Source organism: Vipera ursinii, assembly GCF_947247035.1.
Source record: "Vipera ursinii genome assembly, chromosome: Z".
NCBI classification, from domain to species: Eukaryota; Metazoa; Chordata; class Lepidosauria; order Squamata; family Viperidae; genus Vipera; species Vipera ursinii.
In genome coordinates this window covers 119,462,727-119,482,816 of record NC_139517.1, presented here as the reverse complement: position 1 = coordinate 119,482,816, position 20,090 = coordinate 119,462,727, and the positions used below count along the sequence as shown (strand labels likewise).

Sequence of the window (20,090 nt, the reverse complement as noted above, 5' to 3'; positions counted from 1 at the left end):
TTGATACATTCCTATGTGTGTCTGTAATAATAGTTCTTAATTAATCTGTTTTATGATAAGTTGTTAATCAGGTGCATTGATTCACAATAATGTAGAAAGTATAGACCTCTGAAATACTGTAGATGACAAAAATGCCACTAGTTTATCTTCAGTAATAGTTATATTTTAAACCTCTTTATGGTTCCAAAACATGAACGGTGGTGAATGTAAAATTAATTCATTCAATAATGCAGCATTATTATTTATTTCTTTATCAAATGTATACAGTTGCCCTTCTCTCCAAAGGCAGTTCTGGGAGAGAAGTAAATAAAACAGTCAATATAACAGATAAAAATATAAAAAAGACAAATAAATAACACTCCTATCCCTTTCCTTACCATCACCCTTTTGGGTTGTGGTCATAATAAAGTTGCTTGATTATATGCATGATATAAATAATGCCTTGTAGTTTTGGAATTCAGTGAAGCACAGTGAATTCAAATTGCTTTGTAAACAGTAGTGTGGAAAACAAATTGATACTCTGTTTAACTCACTTCTGTTTATAGCTCTTGAAGGAAGTAAGATGTCATTGAACCTGTGGTAATCTCTTTAGGGTAATTAGTTCTTTGTCAACTAATTGCAATAAAGCAGGATGTGAGATCCGGAGTTCATAGCAGAAGCTGAATGAGTATCCCTGCCTTTATTGCAGTTAGTCTATTGCTTCAAGTAGTAATTATGGAATTTAAATGCATCATTGCATTGACCTGAAGTTTATTGATGAATTGTGTAAGAAAGTTGATGAGATGTCTCTATGGCCTTGATTGCACAACCGCAACCTGTCTTTCAAGGAGCTTTGTTTAAAATCCTGCTGCTCTTTGCATAAATATCTTTGGTTGATGTTGCCATGTTTTAAAATGGTTAATTTGAATGTGTAGCTATATCTAAGTCACCTGTAATACAGGCTTTGTAAACTGATAATGGCAAGAATTCTGGCAGTTGCAAGTTTGCATGTGTTCCTGGATATGTGCTGACATGGTTTTCTATTGAATAAATAAAAATATCTCATCCACAGTTGTTTTACTCCCCACTGCCTTTCATCTTTTGGTAAACCTAAAATAAGATGTTGTTGCATCAGTCTATCTTCTTGTTGCTGTTAAGCCAGAATTTCAGGAATGCACGTGTATAGTCTTGTGCAAAGCAAAGTAGTGGCTTTGTTACACCCTGGTCTCTCAGTCTTTTCATGAGTAGATAGATAATGTATTGATTGATTAGTTTCAAAAATACATTAAAAATGCAGGATATAAGTTTGGGATAAAATAAATAAAAGGAAAATACAGTAATATAATACATATGTGGTAAATACAAACAATCATTCAGGAAAATACATTGCCTTTACAAGGTACCCCTATACATTCAGTATAACAGATTCTTATATCAACTGCCTTAACTTGGCAATTCTGTTCACAATTTGTAGATTAGAACCCAGGAGGAAATAGGACAAACTGCGATTCAGATCACAGTGGGTTGTTCTTTCAGGTAGTGATGTTAACTATCTAAGCCTAAGAAGGGCTTAGCCCTAACAAGAGTTTGTGTGATGCTGCTTTTCAAGTATCCCCTTGCAACACCTCCTTGAAGCTCTTGATTTGATTACTACTTGGCACTTTAGCCTCCTGCAGTGAGTGGCAATCCATTTCAAGTTTGCATTCAAGACTGCCCCTGTGGCTAACTGCAACTTCTCATTCATTGAAAGTGTGCTTTAACTGTGGGTTAATGTTGAGATTTACATCTTGATTATTGTGCAACTTCTGAATAATTTCATTTTATTTACTGATTCAGTGGCAATACCTTGCTATTCTTCAATTCTTATTGAATGGCAGATAATTTTGGCATTGTAGGTGCAGTATAAAGAAACACAATCTATTTCCATGTGTTTGGTGACTTTTAAGGTATTTCTGGGTAGCAGTTGTATTTCATGTAAAACTTTTCACCTCGACAATCACATTTAAAAATGTATCATGAAGTAACTCTTGACATTTAAAAAAATAATAAGAGAAATATTAAAAAGAATTAGAGTGCATTTCATGTATTGGTTCAGGGTTCCCAGAGGGACATTAGCAAACAAGCAATGTTCATTTAAAGTTGTATACTGAAGGGTTTCACTAGCTTATTAAATCTTATGTAATTACAGTCACATCTGTTCCCTTCTACCTGTGACTTTAAAGGAAGTGTCAAAATATTCTGTCCTCTTGTAGTGACCTCTGTCCAGCTGTACGAACTGTCTTTGTATTGTATTCTCTTCATTAACTTAAATGGTCTCGGTGGGAAACCAGACCCAATTTATAGCCTAAATTGAAAATCTTGCCTTTAAGTAATTAACTTATAGCAATTCCTTGACTAAATAAAGCTTAATGGGTCATTTAATCTCTCCCATTCTACCAGCAAGAATTTGACACTTTTTAAAAAAAGAAAGAAAACCTATAGCAATTTGGCAAAACATACATAAATCATTATCTATCTATCTATCTATCTATCTATCTATCTATCTATCTATCTATCTATCTATCTATCTATCTATCTATCTATCATCGTGCCTAATTAGCCAATCTGTAGGATTTTCATAAAATGCTTACTTCATATAAAGAAGCAGTGTTATTCGATTTTTAAATGAAAATATATATAATAAACAAAACTCATGAAATGTCCTTTGGTTGCCAGAGTAAATCAACCTGTTGTGTATGTATTTTCTCTCCACTTAATCCATGTAAGATATTTGTGATTATGAATAGTATTTATATTAGATTATTGAAGTTACAAAATATTTGATTAATTGTCAATAATGAAAAATTATAAAATATAGATAATACTAAATACATTTTAGTATTATACCCTTTTGTAAGTTTAATTACAAAAATGAAATTATGCTGTGTGTTTTATCAATAATTGGAAATTCCAAAAGAAAAGTATTGGAACCAAAAGTACCAAGCAAGTATATAAATAGAAAATTCTTAATTACAAATACATAGTCATGGAAAAATTGAATCTTAAACATTGTAAAAATGTTCTCAGAGGATCAGGGTAATATGTGTTCAACTAGAAAGATGTTTACATAAGCAATGAATGCTAAGAATTTTGGAAGGAAAATTGGGCATATACAGTTTTAGAAGTAAATAATTAGAAAATTCAGTATCATCTGGCTATGCTTCATAACTTTTCAAGGTGAAAAGCAAGAATTATTATTTTGAAAGCAGTAAATTTTTAAAATTTCTTTTACTGTCAATGGATGTAATATTTATTGCACCTAGACCACACACTGACTATCAATTAGCTGCCTGGTGCAATTTACGCTGGATTTGACCTATAAAGCTCTTTATGGCTTAGCATCTGGCTGTATTCAGGTCTGCTTGCTCCAAATAGAATTGGCCTGACCCTTTAGTAGGAACTAGGGAGAATGAGGGACGCGGTGGCTCAGTGGGTTAGGACACTGAGCTTGTCGATCAGAAGGTCGGCAGTTTGGCGGGTTGAATCCCGAGTGCCGTGTAACAGAGTGAGCGCCTGTTACTCATCCCAGCTTCTGCCAACCTAGCAGTTCGAAAGCACGTAAAAATGCAAGTAGAAAAATAGGGACCACTACGGTGGGAAGGTAACAGCGTTCCGTGCGCCTTTGGCGTCTAGTCATGCCAGCCACATGACCACGGAGACGTCCTCGGACAAGCGCTGGCTCTTCGGCTTTGAAACAGAGATGAGCACCGGCCCCTAGAGTTGGAAACGACTAGCACACATGTGCGGGGGAACCTTTACCTTACCTTAGGGAGAATCTGCTCCTCTTTGGGGAAGTAAATTGCTGAGGCCAGGAGACATTTCTTCTCAATGCAAGTGCTGTTCTCTTTCAGTAGTCTCCATGTGGAGATCAGACTGCCCACCTCCCAGATTGTGACCAGGTTGGGCTACCTCTGCTTTTATTCTTGAGGTTTTTTTAATCTTTATTTTATTAATATTTGTTTTTATGCCTGTCGTGAATATTTTAAATTGCATTTCTTTATATCATATTAACTACCAAGAGCCTTCTTAATTGTGGGAAAGTACAAAAATGGATGGAGATAAGGGTAGAAAGGTAATTTTACAGCAAGGAAATTCAAAATAATAATAAATGTAATGTTAGATAGGCATTCATATACTTCAGAAAAAGTTTGTGACTTTTCTGACATTATGGTCTCAGTTAATTTCTTCCATAAGGATATTTCAAAATTTCAAATAACTGTAATAGGACTAAATGTATGATACTTATAGTGACATGTCATTATAAGCCTGATTATAAACAGAAGATACATTTACAATTAAACATAAAAATATTTTTTTCTATATTAATTTGGTCCAACTTTTGGCTTTATTATTTTATACCATCTTAAAATAACTTTACAGTTAATATACCTATATAAAATTGAATTGATTCTGATGATTTGTGAAATATGAAAGGGCACAGTTTATTGTAGTTATTTCTGTTTTTATTATGATGAATGTACAATGCTTTTCCTTTAGTAGAAAAGACTTTCTGTATTGATATGAGAAACTAGTGGGAGAACCCTGGAATATGAATTAATATTAATGTCTAAGAGTGGTAACTTCGGGTAAATTTTGAAAGAAAAGTTTAACAAAGATATTTGGTAAAATTTATACTTTCTCTCTTTCCTTCTAGACTTTTGTACAGTTTAGCTTTTAATGCCAGGTTTTTGAGGCATCTTTGGTGTTTAATCTCAGAAATGAAAACACGAATGATTACTGGGTATGTAGTTACTTTATAAATATAGAAAATATTCAAATAGAGTAGCATGTATTGTATTGACCAAACAGTTCCAAAATTACTTCACACTGAAAGGCTAAATTACTGATAATGTTTTTATTAAAACTGAATATTTCAAATAAAAAAAACATTAGAAAAGTGCAAGAGATTTGAACTTTCAGGATTACTTACACAAACTTAAGATACGTTCCTTTTTGTTATTCCCTTTCCTCTTTTATTTTAGTTTGTATTTTAATGTTCAACTTTATCTTATTAAAAAAGATAAGAACATTTCCTTCTATGCATGTGAAAAAAAAGAGAAAATGGCTCTTCTATTTTATATATACCATTTGAATATGGTGTCAGTTTTTTGGGGGCAGGAGCTCTTTTATTTTATCCTTATTGTTGAGATATTATTGGCCTGCATTTCAAAATCTTCTTCAGCAGTGTCACCGACTTTCCACAGAGGGTTGTGAAAGCTCACCTATAGTGGCTTCTTGTGAGCACTCAGTTTTCCTTGAAGATGAAACGAGTGTGCGCATGCTGGATTCATAGTTTGATTTTGTGTGGTGTTGTATCCTCTAAATAACATTTTTGTGTTCATCTGGTAGCTGAGGGCAGGGGTTAAATAATAAACTCTTAGATTTCCTCTTGTTTTCCCAGTTATGCTGCCAGGTAGTAACTGTCTAAAGAAAATACTATATTGATAGGTTTGTACAATGTTAATAGTTATTTCTTAAGAATTTGTTTTCAGTATTTCATTAGGTGTAAATGTTACATATTTTCGTACAGCCTTGAAACAGACGGCCTTGAAACACTCTGAAAATATCATGTGGCTTCTAAAAGAGGATATTTCAGGAAAAAATCAAAAATTGGATGTTAGACATAATTTCTAATTTTTTCTTTTCCCACCCAAGCCGTAGGTTTAAGTGGATAATAGGGTTATAATTTTTGTTTTTTTGTTAAGGTCTATGGTGCCGCTCCTTCAAGTAATTTCACGTGGTTCCCCAATGTCGTTAGAAGATTCTAGTCGGATCATTCCTCTCTTCTACCTTTTTAGCTCCTTATTTAGTCACTCACTTATTTCTATCCATGATAATGAATTCTTTGGTGACCCTATAGAAGGTAAGGGCATCGTCTTCTGTAGATTTTCTCTTGGAACTCATAATTATATCATTATAAATATATTCATATTAGATGTGCTTCCTCTGAAAACAAAAATGTTTTTAAAAGAAATTTTTGAATATACACTTTTAGTTAATATTTTATTGTTTCCTTATAAGCATTGCTTTGTTCTCTTTGTATTTTAATTTTGTAATCTGAAAATGGACACAGATTATAATGTAAACTACAAGATTTGAAAAGATCCTCAAAACAGATGAGCCATTAAAGATAGTCCTCAGGTTACAATGGCAATTGGAACTGGAATGTCTTTGGTTAAGTTCAAGTCACAACATCACCACATTGCTTATGCTGGCAATTCCCAAAGCTTTGGTTGCCGTCATTAAGAGAGGACCATGCAAGTTTTTAAGTGAGGATTTCACATGATCGCAATGTTTGGCTATTGCTGGCTTCCCCGTTGAATCTGGGGAACATTGCAAATTGCACTCAGTGTGAACACAGCTCACTGCAACATCATAATTGTGAGCTGGGCACTGAGCACCTGAATTGTGATCATGTGACCATGGGGACGGTGCAACTGCTGGAACTCTTAAGCAATGGTTATAACCAGAAGAGTACCTCGGATTAAGCAAATTAGAAAATTCTGCTGCTGTCTTTCTTTTGGTGTCTCCAGGCAGGCAGAAAATAAAGAAGAGTTATGAATCTTCCATATTTTGCAAATAGGCTTGTTATATAGATCTGGTTTAACTATATTATGAGATGCAGTTAAGTTGCTGCTGAAATATCTCTGTTAATAAGACAATGTTTATTACATTACACTGGAGTGAAGAATAGACATAGATTTCATTATTTCTACAGTATAGGGGCAAGCAAATATCTTCTAGATATTTGGACTCCAACTTTAATCCAACCCAAGTAGGATGGTTGATAGCAAGGCATCATGAGAATTCAAAACATCGTGCAATTCAAAACTTGAGAAAGAATCTTTGCCTATACCTATGTATTTGATTTATGGGAACGTAGTTAATTCTTCACTGTAATGTATAGATCCCATGTCTGAACAAACACATTATTGTAAATTCAAATTATTTTCTCTTTTATTTAAAACATTAGCTTGGTCACAGTGCTAAACCATAAAATGGTTGGCTTGTTTTTCGATGATTGTGATGAATAAATTCACACAATGCAAACCAGACCACCGTGGATTGATCAGCAAGCTATACTTCTAAAAAATCCTGTTAAAGTATTATGTTGAGAATCCAAAGAGAACAAGACTAAATTCTTCAGTATGTCCTTAAGCATGTTTTGTCTTTTCTTTAGTTGTAGGTCAAAGACAATCATCAATGATGCCTTTTACGTTAGAAGAACTGGTCACATTATCACGCTGTCTTCGCGATGCTTGTTTAGGAATTATTAAATTGGCATATCCAGAAACTAAGCCAGAGGTTCGTGAAGAATATATTGCAGCATTTAGAAGTATTGGAGTCACTACAAATACAGAAATGCAACAATGCATCCAAACAGAACAGAAGCGATGGATTCAGCTCTTTAAGGTATACAAATGGTGATTCATAGAGAAAGAATCAGAATAACTTCCTTTTTTTATTCATATGGAGATACGGGTGATAGCAAATCTAGAGTGGGCAAACATTTAAAGTTTTATACAATGTCTTCAACTCTGATTCTGTCATAATTTTCTTCAACTTAATGCTTTCTGCTGTGTTTTCCTGAAAATCAGACCTGGTCGTATATTTTTTTTGGCCTCCAAAAGAGGCATTAGTGCTTATTTTCGGGGAAACGTGCAAGCTGGGATGTTTGGGTGAAGTGGGCAGGTGGAGGCAGAAGCACGAGGGGAGGCAGACGATCCCATTTGTCTCTCAGCTTGCTCCCAACTGCACAGTGTGTTGGGACTGTCGGCCGCCCCCCTCTGCCTGCCCCTTCAGTGGCTGTGTGGGCAGAGCCGTGAAGGAGGCCAGGAGGCCAAAACCGCCAGCTCAGGGTTGCAGAGCTGCTGGCCTCTAGAGCTGCTGCCATTGAAACGGCAAATGGGGGCAGGAAGTGCAAGGCAGTGCTGGACTGAAGCGGCAGATGGAGGAGGAGGAGGTGGCTGCCAGTGGGCAAGTGATCTGTGGGTGGGGCAAGGGCAGCAGAGACCGAAGAAATGGACACAGATGATGCAGCAGTTTTCCACCTCTGCCTTTCCTCAGGCGGCCTATTCCACCACCACCACCCCTTTAATTTTAGCATTCAGGGGAGCACATGCCTTTATGTGTCCTTAAGTTGCTCTTTGGGCTCTAGCCTAACCCCCCCCCCCCCCAGAGACCTGCGTTTGTCTGATGTAAAAAATTTGGTCAGGCCTCCCAGCAAAAACTGCCCTCCCTCTCCCTGTTCTCTATTCTCTCCCGTGGGAGCAACAGCGGCGGCCGGAGCAGTTAAACCAGGACTGGTGGAGGGAGGCAGCAGGGAAGGCTTGCACTGCCCCATCACGGCACAAGCCATGGGAGAGTTGGTGGTGGTAGAGGAGGAGGCAGCGGCTGCTGCTGGGCAGGTGATCTGTGGAGTGAAGCAGGGGCGGCCAAAACCGAAGAAAGCCCCTCCAGCAGCATACGTGGCTATTGTGCAGCAGTGGCACAGCTTTTTGCTGTCACTCTTCCCTGGCTCCAAAATGGAAGCGGACTGGGCAAGATGACTGAGTGTGTCCCGCCCATCCTCCGTAGTATGGGAATCTGGCTCGGGAGGGGAGTGAAAGGGAAGAGGTGGGTGGGTGGGCATCCGGGTCATTGAATAAGCGGGGTGAGATCATGGAGCGGGAAGTAGCCAGGTTGCGGGGCCCTGAGATAAGTAGGTACCAGGCAGTGGGGCAGCTTCACCCAACCCCCCACCTGCCTTGCCTCAACTCAGTGCCACTACCACGTGGCCCCCTGCAGCAAGCAACCAGATAATGGGATGGAGTGGGTGGGGTCTTAACTTATTTTTGGGATAGGGCTTATTTTTGGGGAAACACGGTATGTGCCTTCAGCTCTCAAAATTCTCAGCAGGCTTGCTGGCTGGGAAATTGGGTATTGAAAGAGATTATGGTAAAAATACATCTATTTTTTTCAAGAGTAGATTTCTTAAGGTTTCATGTCAAAAGAGAATTAATATAAAAATAAATATCACTTTAAGCTCTGATTTAGCAGCTGATATTTGATATGTATTCAATATGTTTTTGCAGATTTTGGTCTTTCCAGAATATATTTCAATGCATTTATTATCACATGTTTATACATAAGGAATATTTAGATCTGAATATACTTTTCTCAAGATAAAACCTCAGAGGTGGATAGCTTACCAAAATAAATTACCACAGACCCTTTATTTAAGGGGAAATGTACATGTGCTCAGGATGGCTTCAGGTGAGGTTACACTAGTGATCCTTCATCCAAGCTGGCTAATACTTAATGAGCATTTTCTCAGCATATTTCAGATCTTTGGATAATTCATTGAGATCCTTTGGGAGCTCTTACATTTAATGTACTAGTCATTTGATCTGGAATGTCAAGTAAGCCGTTTGAGCGTTTTTGAACTTCTAAAATTGAGGAAGCCAATAGGCAGAATTAACAAGCTAAGCTGCATATTAGAAGATTACTTGTATTTTTCCCATATGGAGAAGACCATGGGGAAGGAATGGATAAACCAGTAAGGGAGGAGGAATGGCAATTCAATCCTGAGAACGCGTGAGAAAGAACCTGAAAATTACCCCAGCTTGATTCTATTTGGTATAAATTGGGGAAGAGAGAAATTCTGATAGGCTTTTGGTTCTGTAATCATCGCCTACAGTAATAAAGTAGGATTCCTGGAATCTCTGTGGCAGACATGTCAAACGTGCGACATCACGTGACATCGCGCAACGTATCGGAGCTGCTTCTCCGTTGCCAGCAATGGGGTGGGCACGGTTTTGGGATGACATGTCCAGCCCGCGGGCCGGCAGTTTGACACCCTTGCTCTATGGTGTCTGTTTCCTGACTGCTAGTTTGAACAGCTGGTATGACCATTTTCTTGGAATAGCTGGTATTACCATTATTCATGGCAGCTAAGATAGTTCAAGAGTATTTTTGAATTAAACTTTTCTATAATAATCATCAGATGTTTATGTAGTTTAATTTTTTCCAACCTCCCAATGGTATACATGAAAGGCAATAGGGCAGGAATTCAGGATATAAACTGTTTCATAAAAAAGTGCTTGACTTGCCATGAAATGTCTGCAGCAAACACTCACAGTCAGCTAAAATTACTCATTAAAGGAGTGGAAGCAGAAGAAATGCATTTTCCAAATTAAATGCTAGATTTACAGTCCGTTTAATACCAGCGACCTCTTGCACACTAATGTTCAGTTCGAGTCATCAGCTGTCCCTTTAGGTCTTTTATCACTGTTTTTGTCAAGCTATCTATTTAATTGAAAGAAGTTAATTGAATGAAAATGATCAACTAAGCTTGTATTAATATTGCTAATGGAACTTTCTTCTTGGCCATGTTTGGAGAAAAATGTCAAGCTAGACTTTAGGAAAGACCCATTAATGCTTGCACTTAACCTGATGGGCTAATTAAGGAATGCTTATTCATTCTACAAGTCTACAATAGCCTCTATCCCACCCATTTTGTCCGATTTTTACAAGACATTTCACTTATCAGCAATGAACATTATGGACATTAGTAGCAATGAGAGTAGCTGATAATGTTTTGATTGTGTTGAATATTGTACAAAAGCAGGGCAAGATACTATGGAGAAGTAATAAAAGATTGCAATTTTAATTACGTATCCATTTGTTATCTAGTAAAGTTTACAATCTGTGAATATGGACCCAGTATGCTTACATATTACAGAAATGTGAAGTGCTCTGGTGTTATGCCAATTTTTCCCAAGCTGATGTCCTCCAAAGATACTGGCCCATGATGGCTTGGAATTTTGGGAACTTAAATCCCAAATTTCTGCTCTAAACACAGTGCTATGTGGTTGCATCCAGCAAGCTTACAATGTTGAAATCTGCAAGATGAGCTATATTTTACTTAGAATATTACCAGTAAGTATAATTGGTCAAATCTGGAAAAAAAAATCCATGTGTGGAATGATGAAGGGTACAGAGGAAAAAAGCAAGTTGTAGAGTTAGCAAATATAAAACAAAAATTGACAAGTGTGTCTGTGTGTAGTTCTTTGTATGCATTTTTATAAAAAAATGAACTCTGCAAGGTTTGTCCCAAAAGACATTCTTTAATAGCATGAATAATTTCTGTAGTATCTGTATATAGAAGAATAGATACAAATGAAACATATAAACTTTAATGCTTGTATTGTGACAAAACAATTGTTCATCTTTCAATAATATTCATGTGACTCTCAACAAAAACAAGCATCTTTGAGAAGGTCAGAGATATCCTGTCTGGGTAAGTAGACAAAAAAGGAATGCATATTGGTTATATAACGGCCAGGGAGTCCTTTCACAATGATCTATTTTTTCCTGTTCAAAATGTGTGTAGAAACTTAGTTATCACAAAAAAAAGTGAAAGACACTCTCAATCTTAAACTACTTTTCAATTCTTCTTAAAATTAATTACCTTCAAATGCTTAAAGCTTCATACCGATATAATTATTTTATGGGATTAGTGCAGTCAAAATGTTAATTAATGTTTATTGAAGTTTATGAAAGGTTAGATATTTATGGATTTTTTTTTACTTACTGAGGTGCAGAGGAAGCCACGTTAAAGCTTGTGGAAAGGAAGCATATAAAATTACCAATTTTTAACAATATTTGCAGTTAAAAGCCATCACCAAAATCAATTATTCTTAAATCCATTCATCTTAATAGATAATCTTAATACAGTGTTATATTTTAATAATGGATTGATTATTTTAAGTTTCTATTTAATTTTTGTTCAGTTATTTTTAAAAACATAATATTGAAAATGTGAGGAAGAGGCCTTCATCCTGAAGTGGATAGACTGGCTAAAATGAGGGTGATGAATTATTAACTCTGCCAATACTTACTTTAATTATTTAAAACAGTTGATATTTTTTTCCACAAAATTTGTCCAGTGTCTGGGCTAGTTAAGGGAGATATTTGATTTTGACCTAAAGGCTACGAAAATGCAGAGGAGGATTTATTGTCTGTGTTCTAGAATCAGCCACGATGGCTAGGGATCTGGGTGTTGAAATCCAAGAGATTCGATTGTTAAGTCTCTCTCACATACACATAACCTAATATGTATGTACTAGATATAAACATACTGATACGAATACTAATTCTGTTTATAATTGATTCTTGTTTTCTGTCTTGCTGCATAAAAATACTTCATAATGGCTGTTTTAATCATCTAGGTAATCACTAATTTGGTGAAAATGCTGAAATCTAGAGATACAAGAAGGAATTTTTGCCCACCAGATCACTGGCTGTCATTACAAGAAAACATTAGAGCAGATAAGGTAATATAGACATTACTTTTCATTTAAAAAAACTGAGTAGAGCTTTTTTCATATTAAATTTATATATTTAAGCTGTTTTTACATCTAAATCTAGGAACTTCTTAAAAATCAATGTGCATACTAATAATTTACTTTTAAGGTTTCAGCCCAAGACATTTAATCATGATATTTAATGTACTGCTAGGTTACACAACTTTATGTGCCATCAGCCAGACATGTATGGAGAGTGAGGAGAATGGGAAGGATAGGACCTTTGCAGTCAACTTTGGATGGTAAGAAATGATTTGTTGTTAAAACTAACCTGTCCGGGAGACAGCTGTTCTCAATATCAGATTTGATTGCACATTGCCTACATTTCTATTTTTTATTTAAATAATGGTATCTCTCTGCAAAAGAGACCAATCTTTCTCTAAAAATGACCCATGAAGGAACTTAGAATGAAAAAGGATGCAGTTACAATGATTATATTAAAACAGGTGTGAAACTGTGCTTTTGATTTGTTTTAATTCCACAACTCCTCATGAGTTAAACACAATTAGTGTGAAAGAGTCACTGACTTGCACATGACCATGTTACTTATGTATTCTCATTTACTTAAATGGCAAGCTCTTTTGTTCTAAATGCCTTATGTATTGATGACTCAATCCCATATTTCTCTTCAAATAAATAACTGTTGATGGGGCAGTCTGGATAAAATTGACTAATTGGCTAGAATAATTGAACTGCTGAAGTTAGATAGTGGCTTACCTTTGCTGTACATGCAGTTTCTCTTTTCAAAATGCTTTTAACCCTTAGCATAATCAATTACCTATCTTGACTAATTGAAAATGTTTGCTGAAAATTTATAAAATGCTTGGAAAGTTGAAGTACCAAAAATTGCTATTTACTGAAGTTATCACTCTTGTAAGGTTAATTTTGCAGTGATGATGTTCTTCTACATTGATCTAATTAAATTAACTTGAAGGTTAGATGTAGCATTTCTTATGTCAGATTGTTTCTGGAAAAAACCCCCAGGCTATTTGGCAATGTTCTCCTGAAATTTGATTCGAAGAACTTGATAGGTTAAAAATTGTATCTTATTGTAGTATCAAATAATACACAGCTCTTTCAAGAGTATTTATAATTCTCCCACGTAGTCCTTGAAAGTCTTTTTTGAGAGGTAACATAGTATTTCAAAATCATTCTTCTTGGCAATAGAATACAGCCAAACTAGTGTCTTGGACATTAAAAGAGCTAATTTCAATAAACTTAGAGAGACCATGGGAAGAATTCCATAGATGAGAATCCTAAAGGGGAAAACAACTCAAGAAGCTTGGGAAATTTTGAAAAGTGAGATAATAAAGGCCCAGTCTAGCACAATACCAACAAAGAAGAAAAATAACAGCTTTCAAAGGAAACCAGCATGGCTGCATAAAGAACTCTGATAAACTGAAAGACAAAAGGGACAAGTATAGGAAGTGGAAAGAGGGGCACATAACTAAGGCAGAATATCAGCGAACAGCCCGTGCCTGCAAAGATGAAGTGAGGGAAGCTAAGGCTCAAAATGAACTAAGGCTTGTGACCAAAGTCAAAAATAACAAAAAAGCTTCTTTCAACATATAAAAAACAAGAAAAAAATTAAGGAAATGATTGGTCCATTAGTGGGGGAAAGTGGCAAGAAGGTGACAAGCAACAGGGAGAAACCAGAACTATTTAACTCGTTTTTTGCATCTGTCTTTACACAAAGGGAAAAAACATGCCAACCTACCAAAACCAGTGCCATAAAAAACAGAATAGAAACACAAGTTGATAGGCAAAAAAATGGTAAGTGAGCACCTGTCCAGCCTAGACGAGTTCAAATCACCAGGCCCAGATGGATTACACCCCAAGGTTCTCAAGGAACTGGCAGACGTGATCTCAGAACCACTGAACTATATTTTTCAAAGTTCCTGGAGCACTGGGGAACTACCAGAGGACTGGAAGAGAGCTGATGTAGTTCCCATCTTCAAAAAAGGGAAAAAAACAGATCCAGGAAACTACAGACCTATCAGCCTGACCTCAATACCTGGGAAGATTCTGGAAAAGATAATCAAACAACAAATCAGCGAACACCTTGATGCGAACAAAGTTATCACTAAAAGCCAACATGGGTTTGTCAAAAACAGATCGTGCCAGACAAACCTTATTGCATTCTTTGACCAAGTGACAATACTAGTGGACCAGAGGAATGGTGTAGATTTAATTTACTTGGATTTCAGTAAGGCATTTGATAAAATAGATCACAACCTACTACTTGATAAGATAGAAAAATGTGGGTTAGATAGCATCACCACCAGATGGATTCGTAGCTGGCTGACAGGCCGTACTCAGCGTGTGGTCCTCAATGGAACTGCATCTACATGGAAGGAAGTGTGTAGTGGGGTGCCCCAGGGCTCTGTTCTGGGCCGAGTGCTCTTCAACATCTTCATCAACGATTTGGATGAGGGGATAGATGGGGAACTCATCAAAGTTGCAGACGACACCAAGCTGGCAGGAATAGCCAATACTCCAGAAGATAGGCTTAAGATACAGGAGGATCTGGACAGATTCGAACACTGGGCACTATCTAACAAAATGAAATTCAATGGTGAAAAAAGTAAGGTTCTACATTTAGGCAGGAAAAATCAAATGCACAGGTATAGTATAGGTGGTACCTTGCTCAATAGTAGTAACTGTGAGAGGGATCTCGGAGTCCTAGTGGACAATCACTTAAATATGAGCCAGCAGTGTGCTTCAGCTGCCAAAAAAGCCAACACAGTGCTAGGCTGCATTAACAGAGGGATAGAATCAAGATCCTGGCATCCCATGGTTATGTGATCTCCTTTTCCAACCTTCCCAGCCAGCCTCTGACAAGCAAAGTCAATAGAGAAAGCTGGATTCACTATTACTGCATGATTCCTTTAACAACTGCAGTGATTTGCTTAACAACTATAGCAAAGGAGGTTGTAAAATTGGGTGTCACTCACTGAACAACTACCTACCTTGCTTAGCAGTGAAAATTCTGGTTCTACTTGTGGTTGTAAAATGACCTGTAATAGGAAAGAGACAACAAGAAGAGAAGGTTACCTTCCTTGTTGCAGCAATTGCTCTTTGGAAGAGTATCCTCAGAGACACTAATGGTTTCTCCTCAGAATCCTCTGAGAACGGCTGTTGGCCCTTTGGGGTAACCTAGATCAGGAAACAGATACACAAGAAATATCAGAATACTACTTTATTTATAAAGACTATGCTAATTTTTTAATTTAATTTAATTTAATTTTAATCCATTTATATCCCGCCCTTCTCCGAAGACTCAGGGCGGCTTACAAGCTTAGCAGTAGTAATAGTAGTAATAGAATCTTGGAAACTCAATCAAATTTCCCCATTCCTCTCTTAAACCAAAGAGAGTCAAAGTGAGGCAGTTTATCTTCATGCTTTCTTGCTTTCCAAAGTTGAGCTCCTATTTACTAGTGGTCATTGCATATTTTACCCAAGGTCATGTTTCTGCTCTTCAACATTTTCTATTGTGTGGTTTCCTTCTGAACACATATGATCTCTGATTCTATTTTATACTTTTCTGTTTTAAATTGCTAAGCACATTGATTTGTGCTTTAGATTGTAAGCCGCCCTGAGTCTTCAGAGAAGGGCGGGATATAAATGGGATTTTTAAAAAAAATGCTCTCAGCTGCCCAGAACTGTATGACTTTGGGCAGCCTCTAAATTGTATAAATCCATTAATAACAGTAAAATAAATTAGAAAAGCCAGATTTATCTGTATAAGCTAAAACTCTCCAAATAGACTTCTGAAACCTGTTTGGCATATATATTTAGTTAATAAATAAAAAGTGATACTTGGTTCTCTTGTTGAACAAAGCAGCTTTCAAGTTTTTCTCCAATTTTATTTAAATTGTGTAAAGAATTCTAATATTTAGGCTACACTATGCCGTGTAACAGAGTGAGCGCCTGTTACTCGTCCCAGCTTCTGCCAACCTAGCAGTTCGAAAGCACATAAAAATGCAAGTAGAAAAATAGGGACCACTACGGTGGGAAGATAACAGCGTTCCGTGCGCCTTTGGCGGCTAGTCATGCCGGCCACATGACCACGGAGACGTCCTTGGACAAGCGCTGGCTCCTCGGCTTTGAAACGGAGATGAGCAGCGGCCCCTAGAGTTGGAAACGCCTAGCATGCATGTGCAGGGGAACCTTTACCTTTACCTTTTAGTATGGCTTTAATGGGATCTGTACAGGTAATCCTAGACTTATGACCCCAATTAATTCTAAAATTTCTCTTGCTGTTGCTAAGCAAGACAGTTAAGTCCATTTTAGGACTTTTCTTTCATAATTGTTAAGTGAATCACTCAATTGTTAAGTTAGGAACACGGTTGTTAAGTGGATCTGGCTTTCCCATTGACTTTGCTTGTCAGAAAGTGTTCACATGACCCTAGGATACTGCAATTGTCATAAATATGAACCAGTTGCCAAGTATTCAAATTTGGATCATGTGACATCATGGGAGTGCTGCAATATTTGCAAAAATGGTCATAAATCACTTTTTTCGGTGCTGTTGTAACTTTGACCAATCACTAAACAAATGGTTGTAAGTTGAGGACTAACCTGTAATTCAGACTATATGGAGAACTCCAGGTTGCCCATTCCTGCTGTACGTAATAGGGTCCTCACCAGTTGAGGAAGAACGAAAAAAAGCATATTGTACTACACAATAAAGCTAAATTCTGATCTCTTTGTTTATTTAAAAGTGGGATTGGATCCAGCACCTCTTTCTGTGTCGGAGGAGCGACAGCTTGCAATATTGACAGAGCTGCCTTTTGTGGTTCCTTTTGAAGAAAGAGTAAAGGTACTTTATTTTTTTAAATCTTGTAATTTTTAACAAAGTTTTAAACATTGTTGAAAGTATATTCTTGACAAAGGAGTACATAACATTTTGGAATGGGAATGTTTCTTGCTATTTTGAATTTGAAATGGTCTTATTTCTGTTCTGGTGCTGCCATTCTGAAATTACTGGCTGAACTTTAAGTTATTTGTATGTAGTCAGGTCAGTCCATTTCAAATTCAGAGCAATTGTTTCAAATTTTAAATATTTCAAATTTTTGCTCACCTCTTAAGTCCTGAGGTATGTGCGCCGTGAAAGAATGAATACATATGTCTCTTGCCCATAAGAGATCAATTGCAGAACTTTTAGTGAGGTCTGAATTTTGCAAGTTCGGCATCTCAGCTCCATGGTTGGAGGAGATTAGAATGTTTTTGTATCTATTGAAACCAGCATGAATTGGTTTGATATAATTTTTGTACTTAAAGTGACTGTGATATTGAAAAGTACAAAAATTACATTTGTTTTAGAAGCTTAGTTTTCTATTCAGTTACGAAGGTAGCCTTTAGATCAAGAAAGATTGCACATCACGACAGAAACTTGGTTGTATTGTCAGTTCTTGGTCAGATTTTAAAAAACACATGTTTTGAGCTACAGTTCTTGCATCGAATTGCAGGTGGAATTTTTTTTTTCATTTCTCTGTTGTGATGTGTAATCTATCTTGATATAAAAGCTACCTTTGTGACTGGATAGAGAATTAAGGTTCTAACATAAATATACATTGCACCCATTCATATGTTGTCTTGCATGTAATTGAGCTGAAACCATAAAAGCCATTTGCCATTCCTTAGCATGGCAGGAACTGTTTGTAGAAAGTGGTGGCTGCAATATTTCCAGTGGTGGCAGATAAAAATGGTGTTAGCCAATGGGAAAGTGATAAAAACCAGCCAGTAGAAGAAAGTAGGGAATCTTGGCCAACCACAGCTATGAAATGGATTTGTTGAGTTTCATCTACAAATCTTTTGAATTAGTTACCTTTTGTTGGGCTTCTAAAATAGTTTGTACTGATTTTTTTTATCCATGCTATGCCGATAAATTGTTTAAAATTTTGTACTTTAGATTTTTGAAGACATAAGTGATTATCACACAAACCAGGTCTTCCTCATCATTTTCATTTAAAAATTAACAGCATAAACAACTTGTGTTAATGCTACAGCTTTCAGCTAATTAGCAAACTGAATTCCAAGAATTGTGCTGCTGTCAACATGTATTTATACTATAAGGGAAATGGAAAATAGTTTCATGAGAGATATAAATCACTGTTACTGAAAAGGACATTGATAAATGTAAGGAAAATGTGTTGCTTAGTTCATGTGGAACTATTAGAAGTGGCAAGAGTCTTGTAACTTTAAGCTTCTGTTCATGTGCTAGGTAAGCTTCTTAGTGCAAGTTGTTCTATATGAAGGCATGTAAAATACTATTGGTAGTTTTTTTTAAAAAAAATCTTACCATCACAAATTTCCAAAATCTTACCACTATATAATGAAATTGAAATGCTACTGAATTATTTTGTACTGAAAATCCATACTTAAGTGTAATTACTTTCCCTTTCATGACTTACTCCATACAAGATCTTTCAAAGACTGATCTATGCAGACAAGCAGGAAGTACAAGGAGAAGGTCCATTTCTGGATGGAATTAATGTTACCATCAGAAGAAATTATATTTATGAAGATGCATATGACAAACTTTCTCCTGAAAATGGTACAGTATTTATAAATTGATCAAATGATTTATCTTGGGAACTATAAAAAATTAATTGGGCATAGAAATCTTACACTTAGATCATGGGATATTAGACAGAAGATTAATTCGTTTATTGTAAAATGCTGTACAATTTTAAATATGCCGTGTGTTTGAGATTTTTTTTTAAAAAAATCATAGTTTACAATGATGGAACTATTTTGTAGCAGCATTTTAACATTTTTCTTTTAGATTTATTTATTTATTTATTATTGTGACTTATATGCTGCCCTATCTCCCGAAGGACTCAGGGCAGCTAACAACAATAAAATACAATAATACAAAAGTTAAAAAGAAATTAAATTAATAGCCCCAGTAGAATAAATTAAAATTAAAATTAAGTTAAAAATTAAAAACATAATTAAAATCCCTGTCAGTCCAGGTCAGCCTGATGGAAAAGGAGTGTTTTGAGGCCGTGGCGAAAGGACCGGAGATCCAGGGCCATCTGAAGCTCAAGGGGGAGTTGGTTCCATAGGGCTGGCGCTCCCACAGAGAAGGCCCTCCCCCTGGGGGTCGCCAGCCAACATTGTCTAGCCGACGGCACCCTGAGGAGACCCTCTCTGTGTGAGCGCACTTGGCGATGGGAAGTCATTCCCGGCAGCAGATGGTCCTGCAAGTATCCCGGGCCTAAGCCATGTAGGGCTTTAAAGGTAAGTACCAGCACCTTAAATCTCACCCGGAGGACAACCGATAACCAATGCAGCTCAAGCAGGAGGGGTGTAATATGGGAGTATCGGGATGCTCCCATCACTACCCGTGCGGCTGCATTCTGCACCAGCTGAAGCCTCCGGTTGGTCTTCAAGGGCAGCCCCATGTAGAGAACATTGCAGTAATCTATACGGGAGGTAACGAGTGCGTGAGTGACTGTACATAGGGCATCTCGGTCCAGATAGGGGCGCAACTGGCGCACCAGGCGAACCTGGGCAAATGCCCCCCTGGCCACGAGTCCAATATGATCTTCAAAACTGAGTCGTGAATCCAGGAGGACGCCTAAATTGTGTGCCCTATTAACAGGAGGTAACACCTCTCCTCCCATAACCAAAGATGGAACCTCTTGGACTAAACGAGGTGCCGGTACGTAAAGCCACTCAGTCTTGGCCGGGTTGAGCCGGAGCCTGTTCTTCCCC

At 36.9% G+C, this 20,090-nt stretch overlaps 1 protein-coding gene across 2 annotated transcripts in view; it reads left to right on the top strand.

Moving 5' to 3' along the window:
• The window catches only part of UBE3C (ubiquitin protein ligase E3C), a 77,341-nt gene that overhangs the window by 18,884 nt on the left and 38,367 nt on the right, over nt 1-20,090 (top strand). The window contains exons 11-17 of one of the 2 annotated variants that reach the window (XM_083376708.1): nt 4,673-4,759; nt 5,724-5,881; nt 7,244-7,431; nt 12,231-12,335; nt 12,520-12,607; nt 17,090-17,187; nt 18,792-18,924. In XM_083376708.1, the coding sequence (XP_083232834.1) occupies nt 4,673-4,759; nt 5,724-5,881; nt 7,244-7,431; nt 12,231-12,335; nt 12,520-12,607; nt 17,090-17,187; nt 18,792-18,924 (857 nt within the window). Of the gene's footprint in view, nt 1-4,672; nt 4,760-5,723; nt 5,882-7,198; nt 7,432-12,230; nt 12,336-12,519; nt 12,608-17,089; nt 17,188-18,791; nt 18,925-20,090 lie in introns of both variants that reach the window. The other variant, XM_083376707.1, reaches the window with a different exon arrangement.